General features: G+C 50.0%; 1 protein-coding gene across 2 annotated transcripts in view; it reads right to left on the bottom strand.

Moving 5' to 3' along the window:
• Window positions 1-16,859, bottom strand: part of KDM4B (lysine demethylase 4B) — a 189,602-nt gene that overhangs the window by 140,704 nt on the left and 32,039 nt on the right. For both annotated transcript variants that reach the window (XM_063147035.1, XM_063147034.1), the window contains exons 3-5: window positions 12,426-12,601; window positions 10,648-10,762; window positions 8,939-9,132 (exon numbers count right to left, since the gene is read on the bottom strand). In XM_063147035.1, coding sequence (XP_063003105.1) covers window positions 8,939-9,132; window positions 10,648-10,762; window positions 12,426-12,601 — 485 coding nt within the window. The remainder of the gene's footprint in view (window positions 1-8,938; window positions 9,133-10,647; window positions 10,763-12,425; window positions 12,602-16,859) is intronic.

Here is a 16,859-nt window from a genome sequence, read left to right as displayed (position 1 = left end):
AGGGCAGGCTGGGAAAAGGTGGTAATTAGAGCGAGGAATGAAAGAGCCGTATATTATAATTAGAAGAAGAGAAGCACGCAGAGCAATGGGCTCCGTTTGGCAGCTCCCCACCTGGGCGGCTTGAGCTGAAATGTCTTGGCAGCACAAAAGAGGTTTCGAGGCCCGTTGCCCTCCTCCCTAATGCTCCGCTTTATAACCTGCCCCATAGGATTGGGTCCAGGCGTAAAGGCAGACACGGCAAAGGAACGCCAGCTGCAAACTTGTGGCCCCAAGAGGGGTCATAGAATCATAGAATAGCAGAGTTGGAAGGGGCCTACAAGGCCATCCAGTCCAACCCCCTGCTCAATGCAGGAATCCACCCTAAAGCATCCCTGACAAGTGGTTGTCCAGCTGCCTCTTGAAGGCCTCTAGTGTGGGAGAGCCCACAACCTCCCTAGGTCACTGGTTCCATTGTCGCACTGCTCTAACAGTCAGGAAGTTTTTCCTGATGTCCTTGATTAGATATTCCAGGTTCTCAATAGTGAGGTAAGGGAATTATAGAATCATGGAATCATACAATAGCAGAGTTGGAAGGGGCCTACAAGGCCATCGAGTCCAACCCCCTAGGAATCCACCCTAAAGCATCCCTGACAGAGGGTTGTCCAGCTGCCTCTTGAAGGCCAGGCCTTGGACAGGGGAACTGCAGGAGCGGCAGAACCTGAGCGACCCAGGAGGACAATGAGCACCCAAGCCACAGGCCCCCTCTCCATGCTCAGAAGAGGGCTGGCAAGGTCTCCTTGTTGCACTTCAGGCTCCAGCTCAGCGGACAGGGCTCCTGTTACCTTGAACAGCTGCATTGAAAAGGGAATTTCAGCAGGTGTCATTGTTAAGCATGCAGCACCTGGTAATATCCCCGCTTCGTCACAACAGTTAAAGCTGCAGGGGCCCTGCCTAGCGTGACCAGATGCAAACGAGGGCAGGGCTCCTGCAGCTTTAACTGTTGAGATGAAGAGGGAATTTCACCAGGTGCTGCACGCGTAACAATGACACCTGCCGAAATTCCCTTTTCAATGCAGCTGTTAAGGATACAGGAGCCCTGTCCTCCTTTTCATAGGGTCACCCTAGCTCAGTACACTGGACTTGGACCTGGCCCGGCCCTGACAAAAGCCTCCAGTTCTCAGAAATGCAGAACCAGCTCCCCAATTCCCTGCCACACACCACGCATAGGCTCACCAGCGTGATCCAACACAGCCAGCCCCTTTTGGTACCAAAGCACCAGAGAACGCACACGCCCACTGCGACACCTGAAGAGCCCCTGGATTAATTTCAGACTCTGCCCATGAACAGAGTGCAAAGTTTTCAAACACCCATTGCCCTAAGCGCCGCTGCAGAGGACGGAGGCACACGGAACAAAGCGAAGGCATTTAAAAGCACGGAGAGATAAACAGAGAAGCTGATCTGTTTATCAGCCAACTGCATTTCAATGGAACTGTCTATTACTTTAGCGTTCAACATCAACACCTTTTTGAGACACTGAAGTCTGCGGCGATTTACTATTCCACAAAAGCGAACATGAAAGGTCAACTTCTTTTTTCCCCCCTTTTCTATTACAGTAACGCACGCGAAGGACTAACCCCTTTTAATAAATCTGGCCTTCATCAAGAAGCCCCACTAATTAAATTGGCTCCCACTGATTAATCAATTAACGCCTGGGTTGATCAAACCAGCGATTAAGTCATTGCAGCCCTATAGAAACCTAATTGCTGGGGGAGGCTGGCACGAGTAAGGCTTTTATGGTAATGGGACTCCTCTAAAGGCGTGGAATGAGGGCCCTCGCGTCCTGATGCACAAACGCCAGGCCTGCCAACGGCTAGAACGCCAGGCCTGCCTCTTTGCTATTGCACAGCCTGGCATCCGGACTGGTGGAGGAGTTCGTAACTCTCGCCGCTCCCGCTATTCCCGGAGGTATCTCTAAGATTATCACCACCCGGGTCGAAGAGTCTATAAAAAGGATGAAAGGAGTGGGGGAAATTCCACAGAGGTAGGGCTAGGGGGAAGGAGAGTCACGGAATCATCATTAACAGCCATTTCTGACAAAAGGCAGCCAGCTGCACCCATCTCTCTCTCTCTCTCTCTCTCCTCCGCCCTCCCTCTTCTCACTCTCTTTGGTTCTGGAAATCCAAGAGCTCCCCCCGCCGGCCTTCCGAGTCTTTATAAAGCCGAAGGAGCAAGGAAGGAAGATGAAAGGAAGGCGGCCATGTCGGGCCCACAGAAATTAGGGCCAGAGCGAGACAGGCTCGAACGGGGAGGGGAGCAGGAGTGGCCGGGCTTGCCAACCGGCAGCATGGCTCCTGAGCATCAATGAGACACATCCACGCAGGTGCACCCTTGCAATCTCTCTACGCTCGGATACACGGCAGCTGGAACTACGCACTGGAAAACATTCGGCTTGAGGCGACCCGATCATTTGGTTGGAGGCGTTGCAACGGCACCTTCAAAAACACACGAGTCACCACCGGACGGCGCAATCAGGAGAGTGGTGCGGCCGTGCCGGTGACAACCAGCTCCACCACTGGCAGCCCTATAAAGCCACGTGGTGGGCGGCCTAGAAATCCACCTGCACGGGCAGGGACCCACTTGTTTCGGTTCGCACTTTCAGCAAGGTAGCACTAGTAGCGGGACACGGACACACACACACACACACACACACTCTGCTTGTGCCGATGTGTATTTCTTCCCCCAGGGCCAAAATTGCAGCTCTCTCTTCCCCCAGTCAAATTCCTGGTGCCCACTGAGTCACCTTCATCGCCAAGACCCGCTTCTCTCCTCCGTGGCAGGGGCCAGCCGATGAAAACTTCATAGAATCATAGAATAGCAGAGTTGGAAGGGGCCTACAAGGCCATCGAGTCCAACCCCCTGCTCAATGCAGGAATCCACCCTAAAGCATCCCCGACAGATGCTTGTCCAGCTGCCTCTTGAAGGCCTCTAGTGTGGGAGAGCCCACCACCTCCCTAGGTCACTGATTCCACCGTTGCACTGCTCTAACAGTCAGGAAGTTTTTCCTGATGTCCAGCTGGAATCTGGCTTCCTTGAACTTGAGCCCGTTATTCCGTGTCCTGCACTCTGGGAGGATCGAGAAGAGATCCTGGCCCTCCTCTGTGGGACAACCTTTTAAGTCTTTGAAGAGTGCTCTCAGGTCTCCCCTCCATCTTCTCTTCTCCGGGCTAAACATGCCCACTACTTCATTACTTCATTAATGAATGTAGTTCTATGCTGCAACAGCTTAAGAAGAAAAGCTGGTTGTCCTGGCCAAATGTGTTGGCTCTCTATACAATGTGCATCTCTCTCACACACACACACAAACACACGTACACCTCTATATCTTGAGAAGACAGAGTTTCAAATCAGAAATCCAAGCCCTCCTGCATTGGCCAGAAGAGGTTTCAACTAATCTCTGTTAATAAATCTTTGCCCAGACTGCTTTTGGCCTTAATACAAAAGCAACATCTGCTAGAATGGTCTTCTGATTACAGAACCCCCGTCAGGAAGCAGGATTAGTCTTCTCTTATCAAAACCGCGCGCGCTCAGAGGGTATTCTCAGACATCCCTTTAATGCTGGACTAAGTAGCACTGAATCCAGCCAAGTATTAATGCTGCATTTACTAGCAGGCTTCTGCTCTGCTTCTACCTTACAGCTCTGGGCAAAAGCAATTAATCCTAGCCTACCCCTGAATGAAGTAAGGCTCTAACCACACTGAGCTGGAATATGTTCTATCCGGAGGCATAAAGTTTCACGGACGAAGGAATGGTAAAACTCTGACAAGAGCAATAATGCTAAAGAAGGGGAAATGACGCCACTGGCCCATTCATTCAGGAACAAGAGCACAGACGAAGCAAGAGGAGGCAGAACAATTCCTTCGTGCCCAAAGGCGGTTCGAGGAGCCCGATTACGCCACTAGGCTATATGAGCTTGATGCCTGTTTTACAGGGGCAGCCCATCGGTTTCATGCCCCGGTTATGAACTGGCCAGAGGCATCTGACTAGCCACCGGCGAGGAATAAGAAGCTGGCCGGAGCCCATCGCTCTGATGCCGTCCCTCCTAACCAAGGAACTCTCGCGACCTGCAGGGGCGGGAACGGAACGGGGTCTCCCAGTGTTCTCCGCACCCCTCGAAAATCCACAGACCCAGGCTTCTTTGGGAGGCGCGTTGCAGCAGTCAGGCTGGATTGAAGCCAACGGAAGCTGCAATGCAAACATTTCGATGGCAGCCTTCTGGCTCAGGGCGTGTCCTGCACGTAGGGGAGGAAGGCCAGGCGCTGCTGGGGCCGCCACTTGCCCTGGCGTGTCCCCTTCTCTGACTGGGAAAGATCCGCGTCGCCTCCCTGCGTCAGCCCCACCTTCTTCAACGTTCTTCTCTGAGGACAGGCAGGCATCCCTGGGTTAAGCCAGGACTCGGGGGAGGCAGCTGCACTGCCAAGAGTAGGCCTCGTCCGCCCTGAGATGGGCCGTACGGAGGCTTCGCGCCTTTACTAGCTCCAGCCCCGACCACAGAAGCCCTCCAAGAGGTTTAGAGACAGCTCAGGGTCCTCTGTACTCCTTTGCTATCGAGACCCTCACTGCCTCTCTCTTACTTCCCTGTGCTTTCTTTATAGACAAGTCTTACTAACGTAGCCCCGCCTACAAGGCAAAGTGGGAGGAGCAACCCATGCATGGATACCTTCCTCCACGGTAGGGAAGGCCTTGATCCCCTGCTGCCCGAGGTCCCTTTAACAAGGCATGCCAGGGATTGAACCTGGGCCCTTCTGTATGCAAAGCAAGCGCTCAGCGACCGGGCGGTGATCCCTCTGCTTGCAAGAGACCTTTATATTGTTGTCCTTGTTTTATGAGGTGCGAGCACTTTGCCCTTTGCCGATTCCCCAGCCTCCTGAAGGGCATTAATGCAGAAAGAAGAGGCAAGGGGTGAGAAAATCCAGGCGTGCGCGTTTGCAATAGGAAGAAGAAAAAGGAGGATAAAAGCAGGAGGGTGCAAGCGAAAGCAAGCGAAAGAAATGGCTGGCTGGAACTCAGAACAGTGCTCCTTTAGGAAATAGTCTATTCATAGCATTTGCAGTTAACATTAGCAGCAGCCAGGCACCTCTCCACCATGCCTGGGTCCAGCTCCAGCTGAGAGCCCCCTCCCTCCTGCTGTCAACTGTCTCTGCAGAGGCCACCAGTGAGGGAGGAAGCAGCAGCCAGGCACCTCTCCACCATGCCTGGGTCCAGCTCCAGCCGAGAGCCCCCTCCCTCCTGCTACCAACTGTCTCTGCAGAGGCCATCAGTGAGGGAGGAAGCAGCAGCCAGGCACCTCTCCACCGTACCTGGGTCCAGCTCCAGCTGAGAGCCCCCTCCCTCCTGCCACCAACTGTCTCTGCAGAGGCCACCAGTGGGGGAGGAAGCAGCAGCCAGGCACCTCTCCATCATGCCTGGGTCCAGCTCCAGCTGAGAGCCCCCTCCCTCCTGCCACCAACTGTCTCTGCAGAGGCCACCAGTGAGGGAGGAAGCAGCAGCCAGGCACCTCTCTATCCTGCCTGGGTCCAGCTCCAGCTGAGAGCCCCCTCCCTCCTGCCACCATCTGTCTCTGCAGAGGCCACCAGTGAGGGAGGAAGCAGCAGCCAGGCACCTCTCCATCGTGCCTGGGTCCAGCTCCAGCTGAGAGCCCCCTCCCTCCTGCCATCAACTGTCTCTGCAGAGGCCACCAGTGAAGGAGGAAGCAGCAGCCAGGCACCTCTCCATCGTGCCTGGGTCCAGCTCCAGCTGAGAGCCCCCTCCCTCCTGCTGCCAACTGTCACTGCTGAACTTTGCAACTAAGATTGTAGTGCCTGAATTTCCTTTCCATTCCCCCCTCCTCCTCCTCCCTCTCAATCCCTTTTCCTTTTGTGTCATGTCTTTTAGATTGTAAGCCTGTGGGCAGGGCCTGTCAAGAAATACTTTTGTAAGCCGCCATGAGAGCCTTTTTTGGCTGAATGGCGGCATAAAAATCCTTAAATAAATAAATAAATAAATAAACACTGACCTGGTTCGCACCACAAGACAGCCCACCGTGGCTTAGTTTTCCCGTGGGGCTGTTGCGTCGTGCCGGGCAAACATGGCCACCCACCTTGCCGGGGCTTGTCGTGCCGTGAGAACCCAAGCGGCAGGGGGCGTTTGAAGGTTAGACAACCCTCAAATAAACCTAATACAAACTGTGGGTTATTTGGGGATCATGTAACCCTCATACAGCCCCTGCCGCCTGGGTTCACGCAACAAGTCATGGCAAATGTGGTGGCCGGCACAACGGGACAGCCTGCAAATTAAGTCACCCTGGGCTGCCGTGTCGTGCGTTAGGTCAACCAATTTTGGAGAAATCCAGATGTGAGAAGGTGGCTCCAACTCCGCACACAACTTTGTTAGAACCAGAACAAGATTGCTCCTAGCTTTGTAGAACTGAAACTAGAAATGGGGAGGAAAACCGAAACGGGCAAAAGAATCTCTGAAGAGCTCGCAGACTCCCCAAAGAAGGGACATCCTGAGATTCTCAGCCCTGTCAGTGTGCTAAAACAAAGCGACTGGAAACACAGTTGTCTGTCGAAAAAACAGAGGGAGTTTCTGGCTGGGCTGCTGGTGCCATCCAGTGGAGGCCAGGAAACAGGAGCACAAGATATTTTTTTTCACGCTTTCAAGAATAAGAAGCTCAGCGAGAAGATGTACAAAAAGAATCGTTTCTTTAATTCAAATCCCTGGGCAGGAAGGGGTGGGTGGGGGAAGAAGGATCTTCAACTCAAGAGTATGGTGCAGCAGTACTTCAGGGCTGAAAAGCTGCACAAAGACACCGAGTCCCAGCCAGGTGAGTCAATACCTGTAGTAGCAATTGCAAAATGGCCCCGTCCTCATTCATTAGGGCCTTTCCCAGCTGCTGGGCACGTCTTTGCGCACCCACGGGCACCTCCCTCCTGGAGATCAGCAGGGCCATTAGAAAATCATACTGCTGAGAGATCACTTCATGGTGCCCTGAGAGGCAACAGCGTCCCAGTGACATTTAAGCTCCAATTGGCAGGCAAATGTCAATGTTTGTAAGTTGCATCGAGTTGCACCTTTTAGGGGGACATCCATCAGGGTAAGCATTAGACGTGCCCAGGAATCTGAAGGCTGCCTTTTTCCAGCCAGCTCTTTCACACATTCCAAGCTCCACAAGCATGGGTGCACTACACACCCCTTACTCATCTCAACCAAGTGCCAAACCCAGTGAGACACGTTGTGCCGTGAAGCGGTATGCCACGCCCCATGTGCCACAGGAACTGGCAAAGGGACCCCCCAACGGCCCAGGCTTCTTTGGGAAGAAGGAAAATGGTGGAATGACATTTCCTTTCCTGCGTAAAACATGCGCGGTGTCACCTTCCACAGCGGCTTGCCAATTCTTACGTTCGCCGGACCGATTACGTCCACAGCGACGAAGCAAACTACGCCGGCTGCAGATCTGGGATTCGAATTGGCTATCCCAGAGCAGGCCTTCACAATTCCAAATGCGAAAGCAAGGAAAACCCCGTAGGGGAGTAAATAACAGCCAAAGGCAAGGGTGGAACCAAGTAATCTTCTGCAATAATATTATTAGTAAAAGTTTTATTGAAGTGCCAGGTGCCTACGCTTTTCGAATGCGGCTGCGTTCTTCCTCAGGGCTTTATAACGTTAGTGCAGTTCTGCAGACATCTGCACTAACGTTATAAAGCCCTGAGGAAGAACGCAACCATGTTATTCATGTGTAGGCACCTGGCACTTTAATAAAACTTTTACTAATAATATTATTGTAGAAGATTACTTGGTTCCACCCTTGCCTTTAGCTATTTTTTATTTCACAATTCCAGCCTGGCTTGTCGGCCCAACATAGCTTTCCCAAATTCACCGTTCCTTCAAAGTTTACCTCTCAAAACAAAGCAGCCAAATTTGAAGGTGGAGCATCGCAGAGAGGGAAGAGAGACCGATGAAATCAAGACTGCTTTCACACAGCCTGCGCGAATGCCGCAGAAATGCATTTGCAGGGTTCACAAGGGGCAGCCCGCGTTCATACTACGAAGTACCAACTCCTAACCCAATGTTGGTCACAAATCCACATTTGACGTCCACGTGGAGGAATCGTCGGGCAGAACTGCTGGGTGCAGCTGGATCTCCCGTTTGAGCTCATTTGCCTCCAATCACTCAATGGCACCTCCTCTGCAGATACTTTCCCACATAGCGCACCTATTCTCTGGACAAGCTTTGAGCAAAGGTTAAGATTTGGGCTATGGAGTCCCTCTTGCCAGACGTTCTTAAGGCAGCAGAGAGGTCTGTGTAAGCCAAAGAGTCCCTTTGGAGATTCGGGGAGGATGATTGGTGCTCATGTTTACATTTGGACTCAGGAAGAAATTTCCCCTAGGAGCACATTGGTCACTGAACCTGGGCTAATCACAGAATAGTAGAGTTGGAAGGGGCCACTAAGGCCATCGAGTCCAACCCCCTGCTCAATGCAGGAATCCACCTTAAAGCATCCCTGACAGATGGTTGTCCAGCTGCCTCTTGAAGGCCTCTAGTGTGGGAGAGCCCACAACCTCCCTAGGTAACTGGTTCCGTTGTCGTACTGCTCTAACAATCAGGACGTTTTTCCTGATGTCCAGCCGGAATCTGGCTTCCTGTAACTTGAGCCCGTTATTCCGTGTCCTGCACTCTGGGAGGATCGAGAAGAGATCCTGGCCCTCCTCTGTGTGACAACCTTTTAAGAATTTGAAGAGTGCTCTCATGTCTCCCCTCAGTCTTCTCTTCTACAGGCTAAACCTCTGCCAATGGAGCTTTTTGGATTTCCGTTTTATGCCATTTCAGTTGCCAGACTCTAGTGACCGTTACCTGCTGTGGACAAGATGGCTTAACAGTCCCTTTTCTAATGCTCAATACCCACCCCGCCGCACTCGCTCACCATGATTTGGGCTCTCCAAAATGCAGGTAGTTGATGCTGTAGAGATCCATGTCTTCCGTATGCCAAGCGAAGGTTGTCTTCCACATCCCGAAGTAGAGGTAGGGGGTGTTGACGCCTTCGATAATGATGCCACACTGATGCTCCACCATGTCCAGGAGGGTGTTCAGGCTCCCAATGTTCCACTCGTCCACATCCTGCAGGTGGAAAAGAAACCCACCAGTCACCAGGGAAAACAAGAGCTCCCCTTGCTTCAGGATAGAGGGGCTGACTCAGCAAATTGTTGGAGAGGATGTGGGGGAAAAGGAACGTATTTACATATGTGGTGGGAATGCAAATATGTACAAAAATGGTGGAAGATGGTGTTTTTGGAGATTGAAGAAACTGTGGGAATGAAGATAGAACCGACACCAAAAGTTGCATTACTGTCACTATTTGAAGATTTAAAATGTAAAAAAGAAATTAAGGAATTGATAACGAATTTGCTGACTGCAGCAAGGCTGATTGTAGCTAGGAACTGGAAGATTCAAGGGGATTATTGTATTGAAGAATGGTACAAAGAAGTATGGGATATAGCTATTAATGATAAATTAACAAGTAATATTAAAGGGAGAAGAGGTATAGCTAAAACAAATGATTTTGAAGGAATTTGGAAACAGTTCCTAATATTTGTGTTTTCTAAGGGAAGTGGGAAACCGCCAGCAGAAGAAAGTATGAGATTTTGGAATCAGGAATGAGATCCCGAGGTGGGGGGAGCAATTATATGTTATGTTTGATTATGTTATATAGATATTATATTATTGTTATTCAACATTTATTCAACATTTATGTAGTTTGTTGTTTCTTTAATTGTAATAGTGTATGTTTAAGTATTGTAGAAAATAATTTAAAAAAATTTTTTTAAAAAAAGGATAGAGGGGCTGAATTCCATTTTGGAGAAGGTGTCAAGGCAAAGGGGGCAACGGCAGGGTACCAGAAGCACCCACATAGTTCAGCTTTACAGTCTTGCTGCTTGTAACTGAGCTTTTAGAATGGGAAAGGAACTACATGAAACCTGGGGAGCTACCAAACCATCAGGAGTTGGAGGAGAGGGGGGTGTCCTTCCGGTGAACCCCAGAGGCCCAGACGAGACCTGGATTTGGCCCCTGGAGCTGAGATTCTGCATCCCTGGGCTACCAGCTGACACATTCACATACAATGTCCTAAGGAATCACATCCGGAAGGGGCAGCGTGCCAGCAGCCATTACAAACAGCAGCGACATGAGACGTGCAATGATCCACTGGGAAAAAGAGGTGGCTAAAATATACTTCACTGAGTAGCTGCAAAAGCTCCCTGCTCTGGTACCTGAATCCACCTCTTTAAAATGTTACGGAGAGATTCAGTTCAGAGAGGGAACAAAAATGGAAGCGCCGCTCACTGGCTGCAGTGCACAGAGGGCATCACAGCCAGAGCAGCCTGCCATAAGTATATGGCAGGTCCAAATACTCTGCCTGAAGGGATCCTTACAAACGTAAAACTGGTTTTGAGCTGTCCGGGCTCTCAACGAAGGAAAGATGGCAAGTGCAGTTCCGTTGGCAGAGGCCAAAGATGCCAACACGAGACGTTCCCAGCACTTGCGTTCCATTACACTTCTCCCAGGGTCCCCGTTACAATTAAACCTGTTTCAGACTGCTCTGATTGCGCAGCGTGGAATCACTTTGCTGTCACTTACTGCGTCATAGAGGGATCCGCTGATATCTGCCCCGTAGATAGGCGACATAAAAGTCAGGTTCTTCCAGTATTTGCGTTCCAGGTCGTCAAAATCCTGGTGACGGGGGGTACAGTACCTGGTTAGGAGAAAGAAGCGCAAGGCGAGAAATCGCAACGCTGCTCAGAATGGCCACAATCAGGGAGGGCCATTTGCACGCACAACGTAGTCCTGTGTAGGAAATGGCACGCAAACCTCCCAGAGCTAACCATTTCTGACACGCCCAAATCAAGATAGCTGCAGCAGAAGATGCAGGGTTTGTTTGTTTTAAACTACTGCAGCTGGTATGTAGGCTTGCAAGAGTCCATTACTTGCTATGCAAAAGTGCTTTCTATGTGAAGTTTTGTCCCACCTGTGAAAGCCACATCAGGAAGGCTGGGCTATTGCGGGCTATTGTTATAGTGGTTTTAAATGTATGCGTATATTGCATGTTTTTGTGGTTTTTCATTTCTGTATATTGTTTTTAAGTGTTTTTAATCTTCTGTGAACCGCCCAGAGAGCTTCGGCTATGGGGTGGTATACAAATGCAAGAAATAATAGTAGTAATAATACCTGTTTCTTCCAGTGTGACTCAGAATGTCCCTTGAAAATGACAGCAGTGTCACAACGGACAAGATGATTGCAGGGGGCAGAACTCACCCCACCCCAAACACAGACACTCAAACACCTATTTATTTATGTATGTATGTATTTATTAAGACATTTGTATCCCGCCCCATATCACAAGGGTCTCAGCGCAGCAGACAGATAAAAATATGCAACCAATAGAAAACAATAAATATACACCGCTAAAAACAAGTTCAACCGCTGATAAGCTAAAAACCGTGCAAAATTTAAAAACAGTAAAACCAATTAAAACTATGTATGGGCTTGGTGAATGTTAGCCACCAAAGGCTTTGTTAAAAAGCCACGTCTTAACTTGGCGCTGAAATAAAACCGGTGCCGGTGCCAGTCAGGCCTCTAAGAGGAGACCTTTCTACAGCCAGGGTGCCGCAACAGAGAAAGCCCTCCCCCACGCCCCACCATAAAATATGTCTCATGTTGGTAGGATGTGCAGGAGGGCTCCTCCAACAGACCTCAAATCTCGGGCGAGCAAATATACGGAGAGGCGCTCTCTCAGGTACCGAGGTCCAAGCCGTTCACGGCTTTAAACGTCATTACCAACACCTTGCATTCCAACTGGAAGCATATAAGCAGCCAGTACAACTCCTTTAAGACGGTCTCTGTAAGATGTACCTGCCAGCAGTCTAACTGCTGCATGCTGCACTAGCTGCAACTTCCGAGTTGTCTTCAAGGGCAGCCCCACGTAGAGTGCATTGCAGTAGTCTAATCAGGAAGTTACCAGTGTGTGCACTACTGTGGCTAGGTTGTCCCTGTCCACCTGGGCCTCCAGTGACAAGGATGGGTCTAGGAACGCCTAAGCTCAAGGCAGGACAGAGCTCACTCTTGCTTGCCTAGCAGGAGGGTGGTGCTGCCTTCTCAGCCATCCCCACTTGCCGCGGAGGCAAAGAATCTCTCTCCGCTCTGCACACGGAGACGCAATGCCTTCCCAACTCTTAGCCATGCGGACTTTTTTAAAGGTGCGGCTGCACGTAGCCAATAAAAGGGCAGAAGGATGCCCATGGAGGCAACCCAACATGACCAACGGGCGGCCTGACTCTCCATATAGCAAGGCTAAATGGGAAAGTGCTTCTCCCCCCGGTCAAAACCACAACCTCATCATAGGCCTGACAGGTGCTTACTTCTCACTGTTGGCCAGGCGGCGATAATCTCCAACCATCATGGGTTTCTTCTGAATATTATACTGGGTGAAAAGCCCAGACTGCCCAGTCACCACCTGTTGGATGGGAGCAGGGATAACCATGCTGTCGATATCATCGTAGTTCCTGCGTGGCTTCCACTCCTTGGGAGGAATCACCTGCAAGGGGAGGGGAGACGGGAAGGCGGAAACCACAAGATAAGAATAGGACTTGCAAGTTAATGGGAATAAAATTATTCATTCAAGACAGACCCCATCACTAGTTCACTTCACATAAGCTCTCAAGGTTAGTAAAAGACCTGCTTTGCATGGAACGGGGCCAATTCCTGGGTTAACTGTAACCAACCATTTGCTGCCGTGTCTGCCAGGAGTGAGCTGCTTCCCATTTGAATATGCAACCTCTGATTGGCCTGATCGTAGGTTGCTGCATGACATGTGTACATATTATTATTATTATTATTATTATTTATTTATATAGCACCATCAATGTACATGGTGCTGTACAGATTACACAGTAAATAGCAAGACCCTGCCGCATAGGCTTACAATCTAATAAAGTTGTAGTAAACAATAAGGAGGGAAGAGAATGCAAACAGGCACAGGGAAGTGTAAACAGGCACCGGGTAGGGTGAAGCTGACAGTATAGGGTCAGAACAAACTCAATATTTAAAAGCTATAGGGAAAAGAAAAGTTTTTAGCTGAGTTTTAAAAGCTGTGATAGAGTTTGTAGTTCTCAAGTGTTCTGGAAGAGCGTTCCAGGCGTAAGGGGCAGCAGAAGAAAAAGGACGAAGCCGAGTAAGGGAAGTGGAGGTCCTGGGGCAGGCGAGAAGCATGGCATCAGAGGAGCGGAGAGCACGAGCGGGGCGATAGTGTGAGATGAGAGAGGAGAGATAGGCAGGAGCTAGACCGTGAAGAGCTTTGAAGGTCAGCAGGAGAAGTTTATATTGGATTCTGGAGTGAATTGGAAGCCAATGAAGAGATTTCAGAAGTGGAGTGACCTGGTCAGAGCGGCGGGCCAAGAAGATGATCTTGGCAGCAGAGTGGTGGACAGAGACCAGCGGACTGATGTGAGACGAAGGAAGGCCTGCACACCTTGGCTTCTCCATGGGTTAAACAACCCCAAGTTAACTCACATTGCCCCCCCCCCCCCCCGTTCAGACAACACGCTGCTAACCTTTTTGCAGCAAATGGTTAGTGAGCGTGTTTAAACCGTGGTTATACAGCCACCCTGGTTAGGAATGGTTCACGCGGCACGCTGAGTCACGGTTCACCCAACACGCTAAGCCATCAGGTTTAACTCAAAACGCTTAACCAGCGTGGCTTGGTGTGTCGTTTGAACACGGCCAATTATCTGTTCGGTTAACACGCTGCAGCAAAACACAGATGAATTAACTCATGACTTGCCACCGTTACATGGGAACTGGTCTGAAGAGTGGCATCGAAACGGCTTTATGTGAGCCCATGTCAAGAGCTTCCAGAGAGGCTGTACAAGCCCGCTCCTGCGGCAAAGAAGCGCAGTTGTTCCTTTAAGCTGAAGACCACCCCTCCGCTGGACCCGCATACACGTTTGGTTTCTCTCTCACAATGCACAGGATGGGAAGGGGAAACGGGCAGAGAACCACAAAATGCAACCGAGGGTGCTTCAATACACAGGGACATTTCAGAAATTCGCAAAAGCCTTGCTTAGTCTCTGGTATTGCAAGATAGGGGCCTTAGTCAAAGCAGGCGGGCAGATTGTACTCCCTCAGAGAAAGCCCAGCCTCGTTCAATCGGCAGGGCAACTGGAGAAAGATTAACAAAGCGCTTTAAGGCAGTTTCTGAAGAGGCGCTTATATTATAAGCAAACTCTCGATAGCTTCCGGGCACAATTCAAGCTCCTGGTGACTATTGACAAAGCCGGGATGATAAAAAGTCCTCTTTAGAATGCATTCGCCCTGACGTCGGATTGCTGCAGGATGATTCTTGTACGGCTCAAACCTGAGCATCCTTAGCTGAGCGCTTCTCCCCATTCGCCGTTCCCCCGTAACAGTTCTGGACTGAGTAGGGCGGGCATGCTGATCCGCTGACCCACCGCGTAACGTCAGCTGATGGTCAAACTTCCCTTGGTGATGTCATGGTCAAGCGTTGATAAAGAACGCCGTTCGGTGAGTGGCAGTTTTCTATCTGTTATTGTGACACTGGTAAAGGAAGGCAGGAGCGTGCATCTCCTAATGGGCCCACTGCTGTTCCTGCAAACATCTCACGACAGGAACACAAGTAACCAAACGTGGCCAGGGCCACTGCCTCAGACTACCTGGGACTCCCAAGTGGCTCACTGCAGGGGCCAGCGAGTGCCAATTTTGTACCTGGTGCCACAGGATAAAACTCTATTAATTTAATTTATATACTGCCCCATAGCCGAAGCTCTCTGGGAGGTTTATAAAGATTAAAACCTGGAACACTAAAAACAAATATACAACATTTAAAACAATAAAAACAGGCAATATCCATTTGTCTGTGGATGCCTGCATTGAGCAACTCTACTTTTCTATGATTCTATGAAAACAGCTATTCTGGGGTCAGTTAAAAAAATCAGCAAATGCTGTTAAATGCCCGGGAGAAGAGAAAAGTCTTGAAGGGCACCAAAAAGATAACAATGTTAGCACCAGGCAGGCCTCGTAAGGGAGATCATTCCATAATTGGGGGGCCACCACCGAAAAGGCCCTCTCCCTTGTTGCCATCCTCCGAGCTTCCCTCCGAGTAGGCACCCAGAGGAGGACCTTAGATGTTGAGGCATTCCACCAGGTATTGTGGTCCCAAGCTGTGGAAGACTTTATAGGTTAAAACCAGCACCTTGAATTGGGCTCGGAAATGTACAGGCAGCCAATGCAAGACAGAACGATCAGACAATTATTCACATTGAAGAGAAAATGCACCTCACGTCGCTTAAAGTTTAAGTGAACTAGTACTGTGAAACAATGATTATTTTGGTCATTAGCCTAAGCATCAAACCTGTTGATGATTAAAGTATACGCTTTGTTCTTCTAATAAAAAGTTAATGATTTTCCTTTTGGGCAAAAACAGCAGGCAAGAGTCCCCTTTTCAAAGGCTGTATCCTCAACAGTCCCTCCCTCTACGCGAGGGAATATGAAGAGTCCCTTTAGGGCAGCCTTCCTCAACCTGGGGCGCTCCAGATGTGTTGGACTGCATCTCCCATTCTGGGTGTTGTAGACCAACACATCTGGAGTGCCTCAGGTTGAGGAAGGCTGCTTTAGGGGCTGGGATATGGAAGGCATGCAAGTACGGAAAGAGAGGCATTCTGACTGATTCACCCACCCTTAGCAACTGGAGACGCCTGAGCATCTTCTGGGACAGCTGTTACCCCACCGTTTGCGTCCTGGCTTCTACTCTCCAATCTCAGTTCATGCATCCTTCATAGAATCATAGAATAGCAGAGTTGGAAGGGGCCTACAAGGCCGTCGAGTCCAACCCCCTGCTCAATGCAGGAATCCACCCTAAAGCATCCCTGACAGATGCTTGTCCAGCTGCCTCTTGAAGGCCTCCAGGGTGGGAGAGCCCACAACCTCCCTAGGTAACTGATTCCATTGTCGTACTGCTCTAACAGTCAAGAAGTTTTTCCTGATTTCCAGATGGAATCTGGCTTCCTGTAACTTGAGCCCGTTATTCCGTGTCCTGCACTCTGGGAGGATTGAGAAGAGATCCTGGCCCTCCTCTGTGTGACAACCTTTTAAGTATTTGAAGAGTGCTCTCATGTCTCCCCCTCCATCTTCTCTTCTCCAGGCTAAACATGCCCAGTTCTTTCAGTCTCTCCTCATAGGGCTTTGTTTCCAGACCCCTGATCATCCTCTGAACACGCTCCAGCTTGTCTGCGTCCTTCTTGAATTGTGGAGCCCAGAACTGGACGCAATACTCTAGATGAGGCCTAACCAGGGCCGAATAGAGAGGAACCAGGACCTCACCAGGACCTCCTTTCCTTGTCCTTTGTCACTCCGAACTCATGGGATTCTGCAAACATCCCTCTGTATGTTCAAACTGCACTCCCAAGCACAGATTCCCCAGCCAACATTAAGACTACTTTTTTTTTGCTTTATGTGAGCTTCAAAAATAAATAAATAAATAAAGCCGTTTTTGTGATTCTACAGAAGATACTACCTAGGGGGTACTGCCAAGTTGCTGCTACCTAGAGTGGAGCTCGACTAAAGAGTTCTCAGCAAGGAAGTAAACCATCTGTTTCACAGTAATCAAGGAAGCCATGCAGAGTCGGCTGCCTAGATAGGCGCCAGCTATCTGGATTATATCCAGAGAAGTCCTGGTAAACTGAACGACAACGCTGAAATCTGCAACAGCAAAGCAAGATAAAAAGGCACCTGGCCAGGCTGAGAAGAACTGCCTACAAACCAGTAGACTAAAACAGCAC

This window comes from Elgaria multicarinata, chromosome 23, assembly GCF_023053635.1.
Source record: "Elgaria multicarinata webbii isolate HBS135686 ecotype San Diego chromosome 23, rElgMul1.1.pri, whole genome shotgun sequence".
Lineage (NCBI taxonomy): Eukaryota > Metazoa > Chordata > Lepidosauria > Squamata > Anguidae > Elgaria > Elgaria multicarinata.
This window is presented reverse-complemented; position numbering and strand designations above follow the sequence as displayed.